The sequence below is a fragment of the Ochotona princeps genome, chromosome 8 (assembly GCF_030435755.1).
Source record: "Ochotona princeps isolate mOchPri1 chromosome 8, mOchPri1.hap1, whole genome shotgun sequence".
Taxonomy (NCBI): Eukaryota; Metazoa; Chordata; class Mammalia; order Lagomorpha; family Ochotonidae; genus Ochotona; species Ochotona princeps.
In genome coordinates this window covers 46,772,957-46,794,547 of record NC_080839.1, presented here as the reverse complement: position 1 = coordinate 46,794,547, position 21,591 = coordinate 46,772,957, and the positions used below count along the sequence as shown (strand labels likewise).

At 52.3% G+C, this 21,591-nt stretch overlaps 3 protein-coding genes and 1 non-coding gene across 5 annotated transcripts in view; 1 reads left to right on the top strand and 3 right to left on the bottom strand.

The window, feature by feature from the left end:
* The first annotated feature begins 69 nt into the window (after positions 1-69).
* On the top strand, positions 70-4,651 carry PRADC1 (protease associated domain containing 1). Its single transcript, XM_004582798.2, has 5 exons — positions 70-471; positions 2,822-2,922; positions 3,377-3,486; positions 3,705-3,872; positions 4,093-4,651. Exons 1-5 carry the CDS (start codon positions 165-167, stop codon positions 4,211-4,213), a joined length of 807 nt encoding a protein of 268 aa, XP_004582855.2. The 5' UTR covers positions 70-164; the 3' UTR covers positions 4,214-4,651.
* A 1,433-nt stretch (positions 4,652-6,084) lies between these two features.
* On the bottom strand, positions 6,085-19,023 carry SMYD5 (SMYD family member 5). Of its 2 annotated transcripts, none has more exons than XM_058667973.1 (13): positions 18,665-19,023; positions 14,393-14,501; positions 12,542-12,729; positions 11,991-12,112; positions 10,465-10,534; positions 9,815-9,919; positions 8,962-9,024; positions 8,716-8,786; positions 8,322-8,428; positions 7,868-7,924; positions 7,184-7,278; positions 6,510-6,580; positions 6,085-6,412 (listed from the first exon to the last, which is right to left on the bottom strand). In XM_058667973.1, exons 1-13 carry the CDS (start codon positions 18,758-18,760, stop codon positions 6,259-6,261), a joined length of 1,308 nt encoding a protein of 435 aa, XP_058523956.1. In that variant the 5' UTR covers positions 18,761-19,023; the 3' UTR covers positions 6,085-6,258. The 2 variants fall into 2 exon arrangements, with proteins under 2 accessions (XP_058523956.1, XP_004582857.2); XM_004582800.3 differs by having other exon boundaries at positions 12,542-12,681; positions 18,665-19,015.
* LOC118760800 (U2 spliceosomal RNA) lies at positions 7,301-7,492 on the bottom strand. Its single transcript, XR_004996997.1, has one exon. It is a non-coding gene; the product is annotated as a U2 spliceosomal RNA (small nuclear RNA).
* Positions 19,024-20,879: 1,856 nt separating the features above from the next.
* Positions 20,880-21,591, bottom strand: part of NOTO (notochord homeobox) — a 62,742-nt gene continuing 62,030 nt past the window's right edge. Inside the window, exon 3 of the mRNA XM_058667356.1 lies at positions 20,880-21,023. Coding sequence (XP_058523339.1) covers positions 20,880-21,023 — 144 coding nt within the window. The remainder of the gene's footprint in view (positions 21,024-21,591) is intronic.

The following is a 21,591-nucleotide window of genomic DNA, read 5'->3' as shown; positions in this document are numbered from 1 at the left end:
GACCGACGGCTGGAGCGAGTCATGCAGGGATTCCCACCTCCGGCCCACGGTTCTGCCCACGTCCGTCTGCCCGCAGCCGATGTCCAGTACGGTCGGCTACAAACTAGGAACTCTGGGGCGGGTCTAGGGTGGAAGCCAGCAGGAGATATTAAGAGTCTAGACCAATGAGCCCTCGGCCCCACTTCTCTCGACCAATAAGAAGTGGGCTACGAGGCAGTGGCGGTGAGTATGGCTATATGGACAGCCACCCGAGCCAATCACCCCTGGGCCTCGTTTCCGTCCGCCAACCAGCCGAGAGAGCGGGTCTGTGGGCGGGAGGCCACCGCCGCTGTCAGGCGAAAGTCCGACGAGCGACGCGCGGCCGGACCCCGGCAGGAAACGCGGCGCCCGGCCGGGCCCTGGAGATGGTCCCCGGCTCCGCGGGCTGGTGTTGTCTCGTGCTGTGGCTCCCCGCGTGCCTCGCGGCCCACGGTGAGCGGCAACGGGCGGGGCCGTGCAGCGGGGTGGGGCTGGCCGTCCAGCGGGCGCGCGTCCTGGGCCGCTGGGGTGGGTGTGTGTGTGCGTGCACGGGTCACCTTGGGGACCCCCGCAAGTTGAGAAAAGGGCAGATCCGGAGACAGAAGCTGGAGTGAGGTGGCGCTGAGCTTGCAGCTTTCCACTCCCCCATACCAAAGCAGTTCCCCTCGACCCCCCTCCCAACTCCCTCATCTCTCAGCTGGCGCCTGCTGGGGGGTTTCTGGTGCGACCAGTAGGTACGGGAAGACAGATAGATGCCACAAGCCAGACATATGTGTGTGAGCGTTCACCTACACGCGCAGCGGCACACAGTGCTACACGTGGACACACGCACAAGCTCACGCCTCCACACAACCGGTCTGTACTGACACGATCACATAAACGTGTACACCTATACACACGTGAGTATGCACCTAGAGCCCACAGTTTACACTGAGAAGCACACTCAGAGGCCAAGCAAGGGTTTGTCGGGGGAGGACCGGGTGTTTAAGGTTAATCTAGAAAGGCTTCCTGTGTCTTGACTAGGGGACCTCCACTTCCAGACGGAAAGGCTGTGCAGCCTAGCCAGTTAACACCAGGCCAGCTAACATCAGTCAGTTTCAACCCTGGTATATAGCAGAGTCCCTTGGTAGCTTGTTAACTGGTTGCAGCTTCCAGCCTTCAACATTTTTCAGTTCCTCTGGGCTAAGAAAACCAGGGACTCTAAGTGTGACATGACATTTGGAGGCTGTAGAGAAATTCCTGTGTCCCAGAAAAGTCTGGTTGGCCTGGCAATTCTATTGCTGGGTGCCAGTGGAGCTGGATGGAGTTGTTTATTCAAGCTGGAACACCTCCTCTAGCCTGACCACTAAGGGAGGCACTGGAGATTCAACCATTAACTCAGGCTACAAATTTACCATTCTCGCTCTAGTGGAAGAGGCAAACATAAAAATATCACGTGTCCTGTAAACAGTATTGTAAATCATGTTGAAAGTATCAATGGGGGCGGGGGGCGGAAGCACATGTTGGTTGGACAGAGAAGGGCAATCAGACAGATTTCTGAGAATAGGTGGGGCCAGTATTGCAGCACGGCACATTAAGCCACTGCTTACAACACTAACATCCCTTATCTGAATGCCAGGGGAGCCTCATGGCAATTATCCCTGCCAATGTGCTTGGGATGGTAGCAGAACACTACCGAAGTGCTTGGGCCCCTGCCACCCATGTGGGTCACCAGGACGGAGTTCCTGGTTTCTGCTTGGCCCAGACCTGGTTGTTGTAACAATTTGGGGAATAGACAGTGGATGCAAGCCCCTCTCTCTCCTCCCACCATCTCCTCCTCCCTTTTTTGCTCTTTCAAATAATCTGTATGTATACACACACACATATATGTATATATATAAGAGAAAATGGCATTTAAGCTGTGACCCAAGGGTAAGTAGGAATGAGCCAAGTATGTAAAGCGGCAGTGTCAACAGGGAAACTTCCGAGGAAAAGGGAAAGGCTTGTGGGAAGACCTGAAGTGAGAAACTGAACTGGTGTGGCTTGAACACAGATGCTGCTGGAGCAGTGGCCAGTGACAGAGGAAGCAGGGTTTTATGGGCCACAATGAACAGTTTAGGTTTTAAATGCAAAGTCACCGAGCATATGAAAGCTAATTGCTAAGATGGTGTAAGCTCACTGGTGGTTGTTAGGGCAGTAGATCTGAGGGAGCAAGAATGCAGCCAGATAGAAAAGAATCTAGAATATTAAAAAAAAATAATCTGGAATATTCAGGACAGGAGATGATTGTGGCTTAGCTAGTGGTACAGCACTGGAACCAGACAAAAGATACTATCTGCTGATCTGCTGGTTCACTCCACAAATGCTTGGGCTGGGCTGAAACTGGGAGCCATGAACTCAATGCAGGTTTCCCATGTGGGTAGCTTGGGCCATTACCACTGCCTTCCAGAGTCTGCATCTATAAGGATACGGAATCCTGAGCCTGCAGCAGGACTTGAATCACGTATTCAAGTGGAGGCTGTAGTCTTACCCAGAGTCTTAACCACTGAGCAAAATGCCTGCCACAACAACCACACCTCCCCCTGAAACTCCCAGGCCCATTCCAAAGATGGAATAACCCTATGACTGTCCTCCCGGCTCTCCTAAGTAAGCGACAGCAGCACAGATAAAGATAAATCTCAACTCTGTCCTCCCCAGTGCACCTCCTGGGCAGGGGGACACAGGCTGGTTATAACCAGCCCATAGGAAGACATAGGGCCCATGTTGGGAAGCTGCACCTGCTTTTTTTCCAGGAGGCTCTTCATCTGTTCTTTTCATCCTTCAGGCTTACGTGTCCATGACTATTTGTACTTCCAAGTGCTGAGCCCTGGGGACATCCGATACATCTTCACAGCTACGCCTGCCAAGGACTTTGGTGGTATCTTTGTAAGTCCAGAGAGGCAGATAGGTTATCCTCAGCCTTCCCCTGGCCTTCTCTCATCCCACCTGAGTGGTAGGACAGGGAAGGGAGCAGAATCCAAGAGCTGCAGAGTACAGAAAGGACACACGTCCCACTACTCCCCGAATATAGACCCAGGCACCTCACAGAAGCAAGGTGTTTGGGGGTGGGAGGTAAAGCTGTTACAAGGGCACTAGGTTTCACTGCCTGTTCTACCTCTGCATTATGCCTCAGTGTAAGTGGTTTGCCCTCCTTGGGGTCTACAACCAACTCCCCTTACCTCATGGAAAGGCTATATGGGGTATGACAACCAGACAAACCTCTGTGAGAAACTAAGCCACCCTTTGCAAGGTGCATACAAAGCCTGGGCAGTCAGCCCAGTCCTCCAGGTGAGCAGGTGTGCCTCCCTATGCTCACCTGTCCAAATGTCTAACTTTCCAGCACACGAGGTATGAGCAGATTCACCTTGTTCCTGCCGAACCTCCAGAGGCCTGTGGGGAACTCAACAACGGTTTCTTCATCCAGGATCAGATTGCTTTGGTGGAGAGGGGGTAAGGAACGGGTTGGCATGGGGTAGACTCTGAGATCCTCATTAGTGGTGCTACTTTGAAATAGCTTTCGAATCATTCACCTTTCCAAGGGTGCTTTCAGCTGTCTACTTAGGAGCTTTCCAAACAGATTCTTCATGGTCCCCCTTTCATTCTCCCAGGGTGCTGGTCTAAGGTGGGGGTTAGCCACCTGTCCCAGGTTTCATCATCACTTCTTCCAGGGGCTGCTCCTTCCTCTCCAAGACCCGGGTGGTGCAGGAGCACGGTGGACGGGCGGTGATAATCTCGGACAACGCAGTGGACAATGACAGCTTCTACGTGGAGATGATCCAGGACAGCACCCAGCGCACAGCTGACATCCCAGCCCTCTTCCTGCTTGGCCGAGATGGGTAAGGGCTCCTTGCCTGTAGCTTTAGCAGCACCTGTGAGGTGCTTTGTCTCAATAAGGTCAAGGGTAATCACCAGTCCCTTCTTACAGGCTTCATGTTGGGGTACCCCAGTTGGAGGCCAAAAAATGTTCTAGCTTCTAAAACTCCCAGTACTGGTCAGTGGGACATGTTGGGGGTGCTGAGAAAGTGACCATCATCAGCTTTCTTCATGCTCTCCCAGCTACATGATCCGCCGCTCCCTGGAACAGCATGGGTTGCCATGGGCCATCATTTCCATCCCAGTCAATGTCACCAGCATCCCCACCTTTGAGCTGCTGCAGCCACCCTGGACCTTCTGGTAGAAGACTTGCTTCCACACTTCAGCCCTGAGACTGTGGGCTGGAAAGGGGAAACTGAAATTCTGCTGTTTGCAATTTTGGAAGACCATTTGGGGATAGTGGAACCAACTTGAAGAAAATGGCCTTGGCCAGGCTAAGGGAAGCCAAACCACTAGCATCCCTTTCCACAGGGCCAAGGAGGCCTCATGTTACAAGAAGTGGCAAGATCCAGGACCCTAGGCTTCTGGCTGGAATCTGGACCAAATGGAGTTAATGGCTGGCAGGCTGAGAGCCAGCTATGTGACCTGTCACATGCCACCTGGTTCTAACTCCTCCCCTAGCCCAGGGTCTTTTCACAGATAACCTTCATAGCAGTTGCTGGAGTGGTTTAAAGGAACTGGTGTTTGGAAGCTCAATAAACCCTCACTGACTTTTTAGCAATAAAGCTGCCTCACTGGGGTTACAACTGTGTCTTACAATAAGCGTGTGAAGTAGGAGAAGCCTACTGATTGGCTGGACCCAAACTAGCATCTTGAAGGAAGGGAACGGGCCAAGAGGACCCGAGCTAAAACTGCTGTTCTCAAATCCCAACATAACTTCCTGCCCAAGAGCTGAACTATAGTTCAATTCACTGGGAAGCAGTCATTCTGTAGCCAAAACAGATCTTTGTGGTCCTTTGCTCTGGGCACCGGGTATACTGGCATGACAGAAAGCAGATGAGACAAGAGGATGAGCCCACTCTGGGGGTCTGGGGGCCCCCATCTGCCACTGTTTGTTCTAACCTGCACCTGTCTCCCCTCCCTTCCCCTATGACTGCTACATGCCCTGGGCAATTCTCCACAATGCATTCCTGCAGAAGCCTGTCACCACTCACATTTTATTGAGAATAGTGGGCAGGTGAGGCCAAGGTGTTGGCGACTGTGAAGGAGTAATGACCCAACAGGTAGGGTGCCAGCCAGGTGGGTTCCCTTGGGCTCCATGATCCTGGAGACCTATGGGTGGATACCTATCCTCCCTGATCCCTCAAGCAAAGGGATGTGGCAAGCCCCATGGGGCAAGCAGGCAGGCAGGAATTAGGAGTGAGAGCTGCAGTTTCCACAGCAGCCAACTGGGAGGATGTGGTGCTCACATGGGGCAAACCAGGACACAGTGGGAGATGATCTCCAAATACCCAGCCAGGCTCCTCTAGATTTCTGGAAGATATGAGAGTTCTTCCCTGAAAACAGAGACTGGGGCCAGGCAAGCCCTTCACTGACCCACCTCAATTGGCTCTAGGGAAGACTGGAGATCTGAGATGAAACGGCAGAAGCCTGTCATCCCCGAAGCTCAGCCATGCTTCTCAAGTCCTCAGGAGGAAGAGAACATGAGAAAGGGTGATGCTCTCCTGCATACCCCTCCAATAGAAGGCGGAGGCCTCGTCCATGCCTGACGGTGCCACTATTGTACCAGGGCCTAAGAGGCAAGGCACAAGGTACAGGGATTCTGAAGTCTAGGGAAGGGGTTAGTCTCCACTCCTCCCAGTGTCCCAAGGAGGGAGCTAAGCCTCCTGGACCAGCTTTCCCCAGCAAAGAGCCCAAAGGTGGGTGATCTGGAGACCCAGTTCTTCCCACCTCTCCCACACTGGGCTAGTGGTCAGGTAGTTTGCCTTACCAGCTACAGCCATGGCAAGCAGAGGTGAAGTAGAAGGGTGCTTTACCACTTCCCTGTTTGCTTTGATGAAATTAGTCTCTTCTCAGATTTACAACAGCAAGTGAGCGAGGGAGCAGCCCCATGAATGGCAAGCATGGGCCGCAGGGAACAAGCGCTGTTAGGTCTGGAGCCTGGCCCCTGGCCCTCGCACTCTAGGGCACAAGCCTCAGTGACAGTGCAGGTCCTGAGCCAACTCAGCAGCAGTGTCCAGGACGTGTGTTGTTGTAAGGATGGGAGGCCTGGGGTCCAGCCTCCATGCTACCCTCTGGCACAGAGAGCTGGAAGGGGAAAGCAGGCAACAGGAGTGGGAATTCCTTCCATGTCTCCTCTTCGAAGGAAGGGTCCCCTATCTGGCAGAGCTCCTTCCAGAGAGGGCCACATCACACATCAGTCATTTCATCCCCAAGCTCTGCATCTTCTGGTTCTCCTTCCTCCTCCTCCTCATCATCTTCCTCCTCCTCCTCCGAAGTGACATTGGGCTCGTCAGCCTCTGCCACGCATTTGGGGCAGGAACAGACAAACAGATAGTTCTCCCTGAAAGAGTAGGGGGATAGTGAGATTGGGGAGTCAGACAGAAGCTGGGTTGGAGGACCCCAGAGCCCGGTGTCCCAACCCCATCCCCAACTGGCACCTGAGGATCTTGTGGCGGCTGTGGCGGCTGCGTTCTCGCTGACAGCAGTCTAAGTAGCTGATACAGATTTCCTGCGGGGAGGAGAGAGATGGGGTCTGATGCTCTGTGCTCTCTGTAAGCGGGAAGAGGCTCTGCAACAGCTGCCCTAGCTCCAATCATGGCCCCATCCCCAGGAGCTAACAGGCAGGCACTATGAAGTTCAACAGCAGGTGTTTAAGATGGAAAAGAGGCTGTGGTGAAAGCTCCTCGACGGCCAAGGTCTGTGGCTAGGATCAGAGGTTATCCTGTGTGATGCTATGTGCTCTGGAAGAAGATTCAGTCGGGCTCTGTGCACTGTACTCGGGGTCCAGGACTCACCCCTACAGCAGAACTCTATGACTAAAGCCACAGTTACCTTCTGCTTTCCTAAAAGTTACATATCTGTTGGTTGAAAGGTGCCAGAGACAGGAATTTGAGCACACAGCTGTCCCTCAAACACTGCTCAGACTTTCTGGAATTTTTTTTTTTTTTAATTGGGGTAGGATTAGTACTTACCCATGAGCCAAGAAATGAGAACTGACAGACATGCAGAAATTGAACCCAACAGGCTGTGCCCTCCAGGGCTTAGCCACCACCACTGCAGATCCTGCAAGGCCCATTGCCCACCCAATCTTTCAGCAGCCCTGACCCCTCACCTCTCCTGGGTTAATATCCTCCAAGGCGGTGACATGCAAGAGGAAGTTGTTTTCTGGGAAGGAGGTTTCTGCATTGGGGACACAGCTGTGGTTGCCTGGATCACAACAGACAGGTGATAAGGCTTACTGGCTTAAAAAATAGCCTTAATGCTACAGAATACTGATCCTGTAACTCCTTGCTCTCTGATCCCTGATCCAGGCTGAGCAGGGCCTAAATCCTATTTCTTGATTCCCCAGCCTGTGCTTTTTCCCAAAGGCCACAGAGCACAGGTACTACACTTGATCTTAGCCAAAAGGCCGAGAAGCGATAGAGCACAGGTACTAGCACACTCCCTCATCACTCCTCACTGCAACCTTCCGTGACCAGCCAGCTCCAGGCTCAGTCACACTCCCACTGCCTGGCACATGGAGGGTCAGGGCTCTGAAGGGATGCCAAGAGTTACATCTCTGTGCCCATCTCAGCATGGAGGCTGACCCACTGTAAGGCTTATGCATAAGCACATATTGATGTACAAGACAAAGGAAGGAAGGGGAAAAGGAAGAGGGAAAGACAAGACAACCCAGTTCCCAGCATCAAGCCTATCAGCCTAGAAAGGGCCAGCAGAGAAGGTGACCTGAGGCCAGGAGGCCAACCAGGAAAGGCAGAGACCTCTGGGCCCACCCGCCCTCTGGGCCAGAACTCACAGCAGCTCTGTAGTATAAAAAGGCCGGATCCTTCGCAGTTAAGGAATTCGCCAGTCGCTGCAAAATGGTAATGTACAGATGTTAGTCTAGCCATTTTACACATGGGAAACTAGGCTTGCAAGGATGTTACTGGCTTCATTTCCTGTTTCCCCACCACACTAAGGTACCCAGCCCCTACCACTTCACCTCAGCTTGCTGCTGAGGCACAAGTCCTGCTCTTCTGTCTGTGACATCACCCTATTTGTCCAGCACTCCCTTTCCAGCATGGAGCCTCTGGGTGGAGCTTGGAGCCGTTTCTTGGCTGTGTATCCTGTGGGCAAACCCGAGGCTCCCCACAGGTACAGAGGGAATTCCCTTCCCTCACCACTGAGAGCACCATGGGAGACACTGTGTTGGCCACCTGACTGGGGGGGCTCTCCAAGACTGGGGGCGGCCCAGGCCCTGTCTCACCAACCTGCCTCGATGTCCTTGTACAGCTGGTCAATGAAGGCGTCCAGGTGCTCGCGGTCCTGAGGCTTCAGCTCCAGGGCATCACAAGCATGGACCCACTGGCTCAGGGAGCTGGGGGCCAGGCAGGCCGTGAATGGAGAGCAAGGATCACAGGTCACAGAGCTCCCCAACTCCAGGCAAAGGGGTCTCATGTTGCCACCCCATTTCTTTCTCCAGCAAGTCAAGGCTACCCAGGGCAGACCCCACTGCCTCACTCTGACTGCCCACTGCTGTGTCCAGTTCAGTGCTCTCTGGCATTCACATTACTCCACCCCATTCTTGAAAGGAGCTGTGGTTACCTTCCTGAATCAATCCCCCCCGCTAAGGGACCCATCCCACCACTCAACATCTCTCCTAACCTGGTCCCGATCCCTTGGCCATTGGTCCCAACCAGAGCAAAGAGAGACCGAAATCCATCTGGAGTGAACCACTGTGGAAGGGAGAGGAGATGACGGCTCAGCAGCTTGCTTTTCTGCTGGCAGTCCTTCTGACTCCAGAAGACCCAGCTTGGCTTTGGCTGGGCTGTCCTGGGGGCAGATGCAAACTCAGGTGCTCCTGGTGAGCAGAAGTGACAGGCAACCACGGTCCCACCCTCCCACACTCACCTGGCTGAGCGCTTCCTCATAAAGGGCCTCAGTGAAGAGTCTTCGCAGGAGTTCCAGCTGGCCCTGGGACAGAGGAAGCAGGGAGCTGTAGTAGTCCCCACAGAAGTTTCCAGGAAGGGCCCAGAAGACAAGGGAAAGGGACAGGACCAGCTCTGCAGATGGCGCCCCCTGCCCTCCCGGGATCTCTGGCAGGCTACTGGCCTGCTGTAAGCCAGGGGCTCAATCCAAACGTCTCCTCATTTCCAGGTCCTCGTAGCAGCAGAGCCTGTGTCCTCAGCACCACTTTCAGACCCACCTGGCCCCGGCCCTCAGCCTGACTTGGCTCTCCCTTCCTCAGAATTCAGTGTGGGAGGCCCAGCCCACCCACCTTCCTTTCACACAGCAGACCTCCTCCAGCCAACCCTGGATGGAAGCCTGTTGTCCCCAGGGCGAATGTACATTCTTTGCCTGGGAATGGGCAGGTAGTACATTGGGTACAAGGGGTACAGCAGTACCCACTGCTCTCGGACCCTGCACACTCCAACCTTCCATTTTCCACTGGGCCTGGTTTGCCCCCTGTCATCCTCTGACAAGGCACTTGCCTTGCAATGCCACGTAAAGCACACACATGGCAAGGCATCTGAGCCCTTGTTCCTCTGCCACCATCCCACTTCCATACTTCCCAATTTTAGGTGCACATCAGGTCTGCAAGTTAAACAGTGCCAAGAATGTATGGCCTCTGAATGGATTTGAGGGCCCAGGTTCTAATCACTTCCTATAGCTGGGAGAAGACCAAATGCAGAGCTCCTCACCCATAGCCACAGACATGTTGGGCTTTTGTGGGAGGGAAGAGATGTCATAGGAGGAGACTGACCTTGAATTTGTCCCCCAGGAGTTTGTGGACAATCTCCTCCTCCTCATTGGCTGTCTTGTTACAGAACTGGGAGAAGAGCCTGAGCCAACGGTCCTTGTCCTTTGCCTGCAGGGAACAAACAGACTGACATTGTGACACCCAGCTGCCCATGAGGGAGGGACAGTCTTATGTTTCTAAAGCTCTGGTCATGAGGGAAGTATCACCCTGCAGGAGCTTGGAGAAGCCCTTTCTCTGCTGGAAGGGCTTCCTCCCCTGCTGGATCAGAGCTAGCCAATTCAACCACACATGGGAAAGCAGAGAAAGAGGCTGAGTCTGACAGGCATACTAGCAGGGGTCTGAGAGGCTTCTCTCACTTTATGTTAGAGGCACAGCCCTGAAAAAAAGTGATATTACACGGAGTGCATGGATGGCTGCTACGTAAGATCTTCCCCAAAATGCAAAAAGCTACCGGCCACATGGGCCCCCGCCCCCATCCCCACGCCTGATTTATGTTTAGCTTACTCCTACGTATCATTCCACACAGAGAGCAGCTCCACTTTGGGAAGCCAGAAAGAACATGATGTCTAAGCTAGGACCTTGACGTGAGGAGTCTGAGCCTGAGGACTAAATGGGGCCAGTTAGCTACCCCGGGGAGGACCAGGTGGGCTCACCTGCTTCACCGTGGCCACCATCCGGGCCATCAACATGATGCTTGCGGTCTCGGGGGGATAGTGAACACTCCTGAGGAAAAAGAGAAAGTCTGCCTGAGAATTTTCCCCCTAGGGATGCAAAAAAAGTGTGACACTTTTTATAATGTCGTTGGTGGGAATGAAAATTAGCACAGCCACTACAGAAAACAGGATAAATGTTCCTGAGGAAATTAAAAACTGGTCTACCATATGATACAGCTTTCCCACTTTTGGGCATATTCCAAAGAAAATGAAGTCAGCATATTAAAGAAATGTCTGAACTCCCCTATCCAATTCAGTGCCATTCACAATAATCATGATACAGAATCAACCGAGGTGTCTATGGAGGGGTGACCAGATAAAGAAAACACAATATTTAGGGAATGGAGTATTATTCAGCCACAAAAAATAATGAAATTGTGTCATTTATGGCAACATATAATAGACTGGGAGAATATTACATTAGGTAAAACAAGCCAGACAGAAAAATAAATACCATATTTCTCTCATATGTAGAATATTGATTCCTAAAAAACTGGGAAGGTAGGGTGAAGGGGAGTTGGAAAAGATCAGACAGCAGACACCAAGTTACAGCTGGAGAGGAGGAGCAAGCACTAGCATTCTACAGCACAGGAGGATGACTTGAACTCACAATTGTATCACTTCATAAACAACTAGAACAGATGAAGTTGAAGGTCCTCAACACAAAGACATAATAAATGCTAAAAGATGGAAAACATTAATTACCCTGATTTGATCACACATTGGATACCCCAGAAATGTGCAAAATGGTATGCCAATTAAGAACCAAGAAAGGTGGGGCCCAGCGGCGTGGCCTAGCGGCTAAAAGTCCTCACCTTGAACGCCCCGGGATCCCATGTGGGCGCCGGTTCTAATCCCGGCAGCTCCACTTCCCATCCAACTCCCTGCTTGTAGCCTGGGAAAGCAGTTGAGGACAGCCCAATGCATTGGGACCCTGCACCCGTGTGTGGGAGACCCGGAAGAGGTTCCTGGTTCCCGGCTTCGGATCGGCGCGCACCGGCCCGTTGCGGCTCACATGGGGAGTGAATCATTGGACGGAAGATCTTCCTCTCTGTCTCTCCTCCTCTGTGTATATCTGGCTGTAATAAAATGAATAAATCTTAAAAAAAAAAAAAAAGAAAAAAAGAACCAAGAAAGGAAAATAAAGTGCTCTCCACAGTAGCTGAGCTCAGGGAAGCCCAGCCCGAAGGCTACCAAGAGAGAAACCTTTGTGCCAATACCATCAATACTCAAGGACAGGCAGTCTCAGGGAGGAGCCGAGGCAGGACTCGGCACTATGGGCTTAGTGCAGCTCAGTCTAAGGATCTTTTGCTGAGGCTACCTGGAGCGGCAGCCCAGATTAAAGGTACTGTGACCGCTAAGAGTGCAGGAGAAATCTGGGGGTGCTAGAAACATGAGGAAGACGACAACATCTGCCGACCTCAGGCAGAGAGGGAGGGAAAGATAAGGGAAAGGAGGGGACCTACCTCCATGCCTCCTGCAGCTTATTGAGAGGATGCAGGGGGTCGTCCTGCGAGGGGCCCAGGCACAGGACCTGGTGGTACTGCTCAGCAGCTGCCAGCCGACATTCTGCACTGCAATACATCACCTGTTGGGCAGGGGGGAGGTCAGCACCCCCAGGAAGTGCGGCAGCGAGTGAGGCACAGGCTTCCCATGTGGTCCTCACTTCTCGCAGTCCGCAACAAGGGCCTGGAGCTGCAACTCAAAGGTACTACGGAGATGAGAAAACATGGATGCTCTGGGGCCTATGGTAGGAGCCCCTGAGTCAGGCCTGGGAACCCATGGGAAGGAGACAGCTTTTCAGGCAGCGGAAGGAGGCAAGCATTCACCGGGTCTATTCTCTAGACAGCAGAGCTGGGACAGTGAAGATGAAACCAGAACACTATCTGAGCCTTTTCAGTGTCTTACTCAATGCTGTGGTTCTCATGGGCCAGGGTTAGATGGGCCTCCCCGGTGAAGAATTCAGCCAAAGCCCCCTCACCTGCCCCCTTCCAGGTACACCCCCGCAGATGCTCACCTGGCAGTGGGGACAGTGCTGGTGGAGGTCCTTGCGCACAGTGCATAGCTCCGGGTGAGGCAGCACTTGGCCTGGCTTCCCAGTAAGCCTCTGGGCATTCTCTTCTGCCTTCTCCAGTGCTCGAAGGCAGTGGTCACAGGCTGAGGGTGCGAGCCAGACAGGACAACATGTCGAAAGCCACATCTTTCCTTTTCAAAGCAGCACTCCCAGGGCTAGAAGGGTACCTGGCACACTGCATACACTCCATAAAACATGTGGAGAATATGGGGCCAGTACTGTGGTGTAACAAGCTTTTACCTGTGGTGCTGATATCCCATATGGGTAGTAGTTCAAGTCCCAGCTGTTCTACTTCCAACTCAGCTCCCTGCTAATGCTCCTGAGAAAGCACTGGAAAAGTGCTTGGGTCCCTGCACCCACGTAGGAGACCTGGAAGAAGCTCCAGGCTCCTGATTTTGGACACGCCCAACTTCAACCATTATAGCCATTTTGGGAGTGAACTGGTAAATAGAAGACTTCTCTCTATCTCTCCCTTTCTCTCTTTGTAACTCTGCCTTTCAAATAAAAACAAATAAAACAAAAATATATATATATGGAGTAAATAAAGGACCACATGAATGAATGAAAAAGTGAATGAACAAATGAATTCCACAGTGCATCTTTAGGGAGTGATCTGCTCCTCCCTCTCAGGAACTGTCCAACCCTTCCTATCCAGCTTTCCATGCTTCTCAGTCTGCACTCCCGCAAACACCTCCACGTGGAACTTAGCCCTCATTCTGCAGCCAACTGACCCTCCTCTCCATTAGACTCTAGTGTGGTAAGTGTAAAAAGAGTATACAGCCAACAAAGCTAAGGGCATCCCATCTGCTACTGTTTTTTATTTTTTTTTAAAGAAAGATTTGCTCATTTGAAAGGCAGAGTGACTGAAAAACAAAAAGAGATGGGCCCGGCGACGTGGCCTAGCGGCTAAAGTCCTCGCCTTGAACGCGCCAGGATCCCATATGGGCGCCGGTTCTAATCCCGGAAGCTGCACTTGCCATCCAACTCCCTGCTTGTGGCCTGGGAAAGCATAGAAGACGGCCCAATGCATTGGGACCCTGCACCCGCGTGGGAGACCTGGAAGAGGTTCCTGGTTCCCGGCATCAGATCAGCGCGGACCGGCCCGTTGCGGCTCACATGGGGAGTGAATCATCGGACGGAAGATCTTCCTCTCTGTCTCTCCTCCTCTCTGTATATCTGACTTTGTAATAAAAATAAATCTTTAAAAAAAAAAAAAGAGAGATGGATAGATATTCTATTCCATCCACTGAGTCACTCCTTAAAAGCCTGCAACACTCAAGGATGGCCAGACTGAAGCCAGGAGCCAAGAACCCGACTATCTCACATAGGTGGCAAGGACTTGGGCCATCTGCTCCCTACAAGAAATGTTGGAAGGAAGATGACTACAACTGGATATGGGACAGAATCCCAGGCACATTTGACATTGGATGAAGGCATCCCAAGTGGCAGCTTAACCCATGTGCCAAAATACTTACCCAACACTATATGCTACTGACCCCCAACTCTTTGAACAAGGGACACAGGTCTCTTCTTGGTGGAGGGCCCCACAAGGTCATGATGTCCTTTAGCACCCCATCTACTAGCCCACAGGGCCAAACACCAAGTCCTGCCACCCAGACCCCAATACGGAGTGTGGACAGAGGGGTGGTGTTCAGGCACAGGTCTCAGAGGGAAGACATCTTCTCCCTCAGCACCTGGTGTTCTAGAGATATCGGCCGCTAGGGATGCACACGGCTGTCTTCCGCACAAAAGTGACTGGCCCCGGAGCCACAGAGGTGGTTAAGATGTACTCACCTCGGTAGCGATAAAGTGCATTCCAGAGAAATTGTGCAGCCACTAGGGGTCGTTCAACAAAGATGGTCTCCCCCTTCCGGATCAGCTGTGTGGCAAATAATCCCTTTCCCTAGAATGACAGTGAGAACAGCAGAGCCCTAACCAAGGGCACAGGGAGTGGCTCCACCAGCCCCTAGGGGCTGGTCAGCCTTGCCCTAAGTGCCACCCTCTTAGCAGAGACCCCTGCCTCCTACGGCACTCTTCACAACTGCTCCTCGGGAGAGGCAGCTCTGACCTGCTTTCAGTCACATGCATTTAGAGAGGAAGGCCTGTGAAGGACAGAATGCTCAGAGGAGCAGACTGTGCAGAGAAGAGCCAACGTTCTGGCTGCCTGGGACCCCCTGTTACCTCCTCCAGGAGCTGTAACAGCAAGCCCCTGTCTCTAAGTCAGCTACGTGTCCCTCCAGGATCCTGGCAGTGTGGCAGATAAATGGCAGAACATGGGGAAAGGGGGCCTACTCTGGGGAAGAACATGCCTTCTTCCTTGATCAGCTGAGGCCCACAGCACCTGGCACAGTGCCTGGCAAGTGCTTAGGGGTTTCACTGAAAGAAACAAGTTATTCTAGTCCTCGTTCTAATGTTCCTTGCAGTATGCCTTGGAGACACTCGCTTTAATTCTTCGCCTCCGTTTCCCAGGAGTATTTCAGCAAGTCCTACCTGGATGGGAGGATACAATACAGGCTAATTAGCTCATGAGCTCTGGCTCCTTACAACTCAATGTGAAGGAAGTGGACAGACAACATGGGTGTCGCTGTGCTCCTAGGTCAGAAATACAGAACCTCAGGCCTCACTCCAGGACAGCTCAATCAGAATCTATATTTCCACAAGGTACCTGGGTAATTCATATGCATATTAAAATTTGAGAAGCCCTGGTCTAGTACACTAGGCACCTCCGGGAAGGGATGGATGATCTGGTTTCTCTCAAAAGTGTGAGAGGACTCAGGGGATGGGCTTCAGAACTCAGGCAGTCATCAGGCACACTGAGCACTTACGCCCACCACCTTATTGGGACAAGAGAGGTGGTGTCCCTGCCAACACGGAGCCACTACAACAGAGGGAAACTTAAAAAAAAAAAAAAAAAAAAAAAAGCTTGGTTCAGCAGCAGAATGTCCTGTCATTTTAGCATCCCAAGTTGCTTCCTGCTTCCTTTTAGCATGGAACTCAGAACAAGATGGCGCAAGCCCTGAGCAATCCATGAGCCAGGAGTGTTGTTGACCCTACCAGCAGAATGGAAGAAGTGAAACAAGAGCAGGCGGCAGGGCAGCCAGCACACCCTGAGCTGTTTTCCTCTCCCCAAAAGCCCTACCCCATGCCTTACAGCCTCTGGCACCAATGGAGTAAAAACCCGGCCCTCCTCTAAACAAGAACTCCAGCAATGTGACAATCTCAGCTCTCAATATCAGGTAGATACAGATCTCTTCTTTTTTTCTAGCGGTCCAGTGCAGTAATCAAAACCAATGGAAAAGAATCAAGGGTTAGTCTTTTATGAAGACACTTCTCCCCTAGGCAGATAAAGACATTTTTTTAAGATTTATTTTATTTTTATTGGAAAGTCAGATAAACAGAGAGAAAAAGAGATACACAGGAAGATCTTTCGTCTGATGATTCACTCCCCAAGTGGCCACAATGGCCAGAGCTGAGCCAATCCAAAGCCAGAAGCTCAGAAACTCCTCCAGGTCTCTCATGCTGGTGCAGGGTCCCAAGGCTTTGGGCCATCCTTGACTGCTGTCCCAGGCCACAAGCAGGGAGCTGGATGGGAAGTGGAGCTGCCGGGATTAGAACTAGCGCCCATATGGGATCCCAGGGCGTTCAAGGCGAGGACTTTAGCCACTAGACCAGGCCGCCAGGCCGAAAAGGCCCATTTGTAAGAAGAGACTGTAAGGGCTGGTGCAATGGTTCAACTGGCTAATCTTCCGCCTGCCATGGCCGGTACCCATATATCCCAGCTGTTCCGTTTCCCATCTAGCTCCCTGTTTACAGTCTAGGAAAGCAAAAGAGGATGGCCCAAAGCCTCGGGACCCTGCACTCATGTGGGAGACCTGAAGAGGCTCCTGCCTTTGCATTTGGCCTTAGCTCTAGTTGTTGTGGCCATTTGGAGAGTGTGCCAACTGATGAAAAGATTTTTCTGTCTCTTCTTCTCTCTGGAAATCTGCCTTTCCAATAAAAATAAGTCTTTAAAAAAAAACAGATCATTAAAAAAACAGGAAGACTACAAAATTTGATTCAACAGGGATTTTCTGGAAAAATACAAATGGACAAGACTGAATTCAAAAGGTACAAAGCCCAGACTAATAAGCAGTGATGCCATCTGGGTCGCATGAAATCAGTAGGACATTCCAGGAGACATCCACCAAGCGTAGTCAGGTGGTTGTATCCCTGGCATCATAATTAGCAAATTTTTAAAACCATTCCTACCAATATCCATAAAAGCAATAAAAACTGACCCAAAACATATCCCATGATGCCCTTTGTCAATTTAGTTTCATTGAGCCAGTTCCCTCCAATTTTCAAAAAATCAGTCATTTCAGGCCCGGCGGCGTGGCCTAGTGGCTAAAGTCCTCGCCTTGAATGCCCCGGGATCCCATATGGGCACCGGTTCTAATCCCGGCAGCTCCACTTCCCATCCAGCTCCCTGCTTGTGGCCTGGGACAGCAGTCAAGGATGGCCCAAAGCCTTGGGACCCTGCACCCGTGTGTGGGAGACCCGGAAGAGGTTCCTGGTTCCCGGCTTCGGATCGGCGCAGCACCGGCCGTTGCGGCTCACATGGGGAGTGAATCATCGGACGGAAGATCTTCCTCTCTCTCTTCCTCTCTGTATATCTGACTTAGTAATAAAATAAATAAATCTTTAAAAAAAAATCAGTCATTTCATGCTATTTAAACTACTGAGTTACAGAGAAAGAAAAGCAGAAAGCTTCTCCATTTTACCAAAAAATAAGCTGAATGTCCATGTGTTCACCTGAACGAGCACAAAGACAAAAAAAAAAAAAAATCACAAATCAATCTGACTTGATAACTATAGAGATGTAAAAAACTCGGGGAAAATAATCCAAAACTTGTTTGCAAGTCCAGGGAGTTGTATGGTTTTGTCCAGCAGTAGGTCAGATGTGCACCTGCAGAAGGGGACCAGATGGGATTCTGATAAATGGCCGTTACAGGAAAACTGAGGAGTCCTGCCAGAACAGGCCTGAGTGGAACTGAGACTATCACAGCGTGGGCCACCCAACAGCACCAGCTGTGTGAGCAAAAGCTTGAGACCAAGTGGACAGGGGTGCAGCTTCCCAGGGAAGGCCAGAGAGAGAGGGAAGGCTGGGCTGGGAAACCGGGTCAATGTGAAGATGCTGAGAGCAGGGTGCGTTTCACCACAGGCCTACCATTGCTGGACAAGCACCAGAGATTGTCTCAGCCAGCACACATGGCCAGTTACACCATCCCACCAGGAACCGCCCCTCCCCTCAAAAAAAATCAAAGGGAAAAGATAACTAGGAAAGAAAATAATGATGAAAGGATGTTTGTACAGAAACTGAACAAGATAGCTGATCCTGTAGTGACCAAAAAAGGATGAGAAGGGCCCAAAGACTGCTCCACGGAATGGTGGCCCTCAGGTTACAAACTATCCTCCTTCAGCTCCTCTGAGGTACTTCTGCCTGTTTCATCATCTGAATATGCATATTCTTGCAGAACAAGTAAAGAGAACTGGGAAAGATTACTTTTTCCTCCCTCCTTTGAATTTTTATTTTCCACAATGAACTTTTAAAACACGACCACTGAAAACGACTCAATGATGTCATTTTCTTGCTTGAAACTCTTCAAATGCCACCCCCACCCCACCCCCGCCCCGTCCCGCCTTTGGGCTCAGCTCCAAATTCCTCCGCTCTGCCAGGATCCAGCCTCTCTCCTCCTCCACTCTCGGCCTCACCTCCCTCGGAAAGTTCCCTCAAGACCCACGCCTTTTTCTACCTCGGTTCTCTGTCAGGCACGACCCTGCTCAACGAGGCCCACCAACCCCGCCCCGAGCAGCCGCCGCAGCATCGCTGGCGGCCCGACCGGGTTCCGCTGCAAGCCCGCGAGCACGGAGACCCCGGGAGCCCCGATCCACGGCAGGACTGAGCTAGGAACCTTAACGGGCGGGGACAGGGCCGCAGCATCCGCGCGGCACAGGAGCTCCGAGGAGCTGGCCTTCAGAGCCGGGATGCGGTGGGGGTGTCCCAGCGAGGTCGACCCCGGGCCTCACCTTGGCGCTGCTCACGAAACGGACTTCCACGGCGACCCGGGCCCGACCCGCCACGCCCACGCAGAAGGAGAACACGTCGCACATGGAGGCCGCCATCTTGGGCGCGCCTCCGCCTTCTGACCCTTGACCCCGCCTCGACCCTGGAGGCCCCGCCCCTCCCCCGGCTGGAGAAGCCCGCTAGTGTTTGTGCGGCTTTGCGCTCTGGCGAGTCGGCGTTTGTAAGTCCCTTAGTTCGTGAAACGGGTGTCACGGGACCTGCCTTTGTGCGTTTACCCCCTCTGAGGTCTCGAAGCGCTCTGTGGCTGGCGTGTGCCTCTACCTGTGTGTGAGAAGGTACCAGTGTGTGTGTACGCGCGCGCGTCTATGACTGCCCCTGGCATTGCCGCACCGAGAGCTGTGTGACTGAGTAGGAGCTTTTTTGGCCCTAGCCGAGATATGGGACAGCAGAGGGTCGACTCGTGCCTGTCTTCTTCAGCCCTCAGCTTGCCAGCATGGACTAGCTAATACCCTGGGACTGATCCACACCACCCCCTGACATCAAAGCATACTGCATTCAGGGGAATTTGAGGTCAGAGAGTCCTAGAATCAGATTCTCCAGTAGATTCAGGGCTCTGAGGACTGGGACTGTGGCATTGTGAATTAATACTGCAGCCTGGTGCCAGTTTGAGTCCTAGCTGCTCCACTTCCCAGCCAGCTCCCTGCTAAATGCCTGGGAAAGCAACAACTGACCAAAACAACTGGCCAAAGTAGCTTGGTCCCCTCCCTGCCACCTGCATGGGAGACCTGGGAGAAGCTCTTGGCTTCTAGCTTTGAACCATCCCAGCTCCTGTCTTTGCTGCCAACTGGTGAATGAACCTAGTGGATGAAAGATATCCTTTCAATTAAATCAGTAAATCTTACAAAAATAAAAAGAGTCCACAGTGGATTTCAGGTCTGAGACGCTGAAGGTGGGTGCAGAAGTGTGACAGGCATCATTGAGAAAGTGGAAGAGAGGCGAGTTCTTTGCTTTAAAAGCCCCCAGAAGACTAGGAAACACTGGCCTGCAGCATGACCCACAGCTAGCCCTCACCTCTATGCCTTGCTTTATTTTTGTGCCCCCCCAGTTGATTCTTTGTTCCTTGAAGAGAGCTGTGTCAGCATGCGCTGTGGTCTCATGGTGTTGGGAGACTGGAGGGAGCCCAGTCACTGCTGGACAGTGTGCCCCTCCCCTAGAGAGCCATTCTTGGAAGCCATCTGCAGCCAGCTTCCTTTCATTTACTGTTGATTTGGGGTCAGAGTAGGGCTGGTTCCAGGCCCTTCTGTAGGCCACTTCTCTTTAGCTCGCCTCAGAAAAGGGTTCTGGGAGCCACCAGGAGGCTGTCTCTCCCACCGCTAGGAGCGGTGGCCTCCGCCCCCCAGTATCTCCTCTAGAATCTAAATGGTCTGTGTTGCATAAATCAGCTTTGAAAATGCTGGTGGCCAGCATCTCAGGAGCTGGCCACCAGCAGCAGGCAGCTCAGATAAACTGAGCAGATTCCTGGGAAGGGAAAGGGAACCGGGAGAAAGTAACTGCCTTGTGAAAATATAGAATTGATGAGGAAACACCAGCCTTAGCCAAGACAGTTAGTTATTCTCCACAAAGATGGAAGGGGGTCCAGGTGGGTCATTGGTGATAGGACATGTCACCCCAGGGTGGCAGCTGGGTGCGATCTTTCTGCTGTGATAGCAGTTGAGATGAAACAAGTAGCTTGGGGGAACTCTGGACAATGGACTAACCCATCTGCCTTTCATTGCTCTTTGCTCAGTTCTACCACGCAGTGGGGAACAGCCTTCCGTGCCCAGACAGAGGCCCAGCAAAGGCCCTTCTCCACTGGGAAGCCAGGGGTCTGGTGCAGCTGCAACTTACACACAGGGGGTGGGGGCGATCAACCTTAACTTCAGCCACACCCTTGGTGCCAGACCTGGCACACAGCAAGTGCTTCCCAGGCATTGTGTCAGCAGCAGGGATGTTAGCAATGCTGCTGGTAGCATGGGTGCAGAAATTTGGCTCACTTCAGTAACTTGGCTGAGGACACAGCTGAAGGCCCTAGTCTGTGCTTTAAAGTGCTACATCCAGGAGAGGAGCCCCTGCTTGACGGTCCTGATTCCTCTGATGCTCTTTGGCCCTGGTGTGGCTCGTCCTGGGGAGAAAGGAGCCCAGAGACGGCCCAGGGTGGGAGGCACCTATGTCCTGTCCTCAGTTGTCAACTCCTGCCTGGATGTCTTCACTCTGCACAGTGGCATCAGAGCTGCTCGAGGGCTCATCCAGGCAGGCGGGGATGGCTTGCAGCTTTAGCTCTTTGTAGTACTTGACCCTGCGGTTTTGGAACCACACCCTCACCTATAAATGAGAGCAGAAGGTAAATATCAGAATGTGCCAGCATGCTCCCCATTGCTCAGAGGGCTCACCCCTTGCGGCCTGGGCCAAAAAAAAAAAATCTGTTCTTCCTCCAGAATACCCTTTATTGTGACTCTGGTCACTTCATGCACCCAGGGAGGATTGCTGAGCTCCTGCTAGGTGCTAGATGCCATCCTAGATCATGGTGACAGAGTGGTAAGTGGCAGATGTGTTGTCCCTGCTCCTTCAGGCTTCCCACCTGCTGGAGAGTCTGGTGAGCAAATAAACAGATACAAATGGGGACAAGCTAGGCTGCGGAAAGGGGCCTCCCTGAAGAACCAGCACTGAAGCTGAGGCTCCAAGGATGAGAGGCTGGGGTGGTGGGGACAGCCTGGAGGACAGTGCTGTGGAACCAGGGCGGGAGGGTTGGAGGTAAAAGAGGAGAGTGCAGCTTGTAGAGGAGGAAGCAATAGGAGGAAAGTGGGAGAGGGTGGCAGGAGCCCCAACATGGTGGTGCAGCAGGATAAGCCACCACTTGTCATGCCAGCATCCCTATAGGACCACTGGTTCA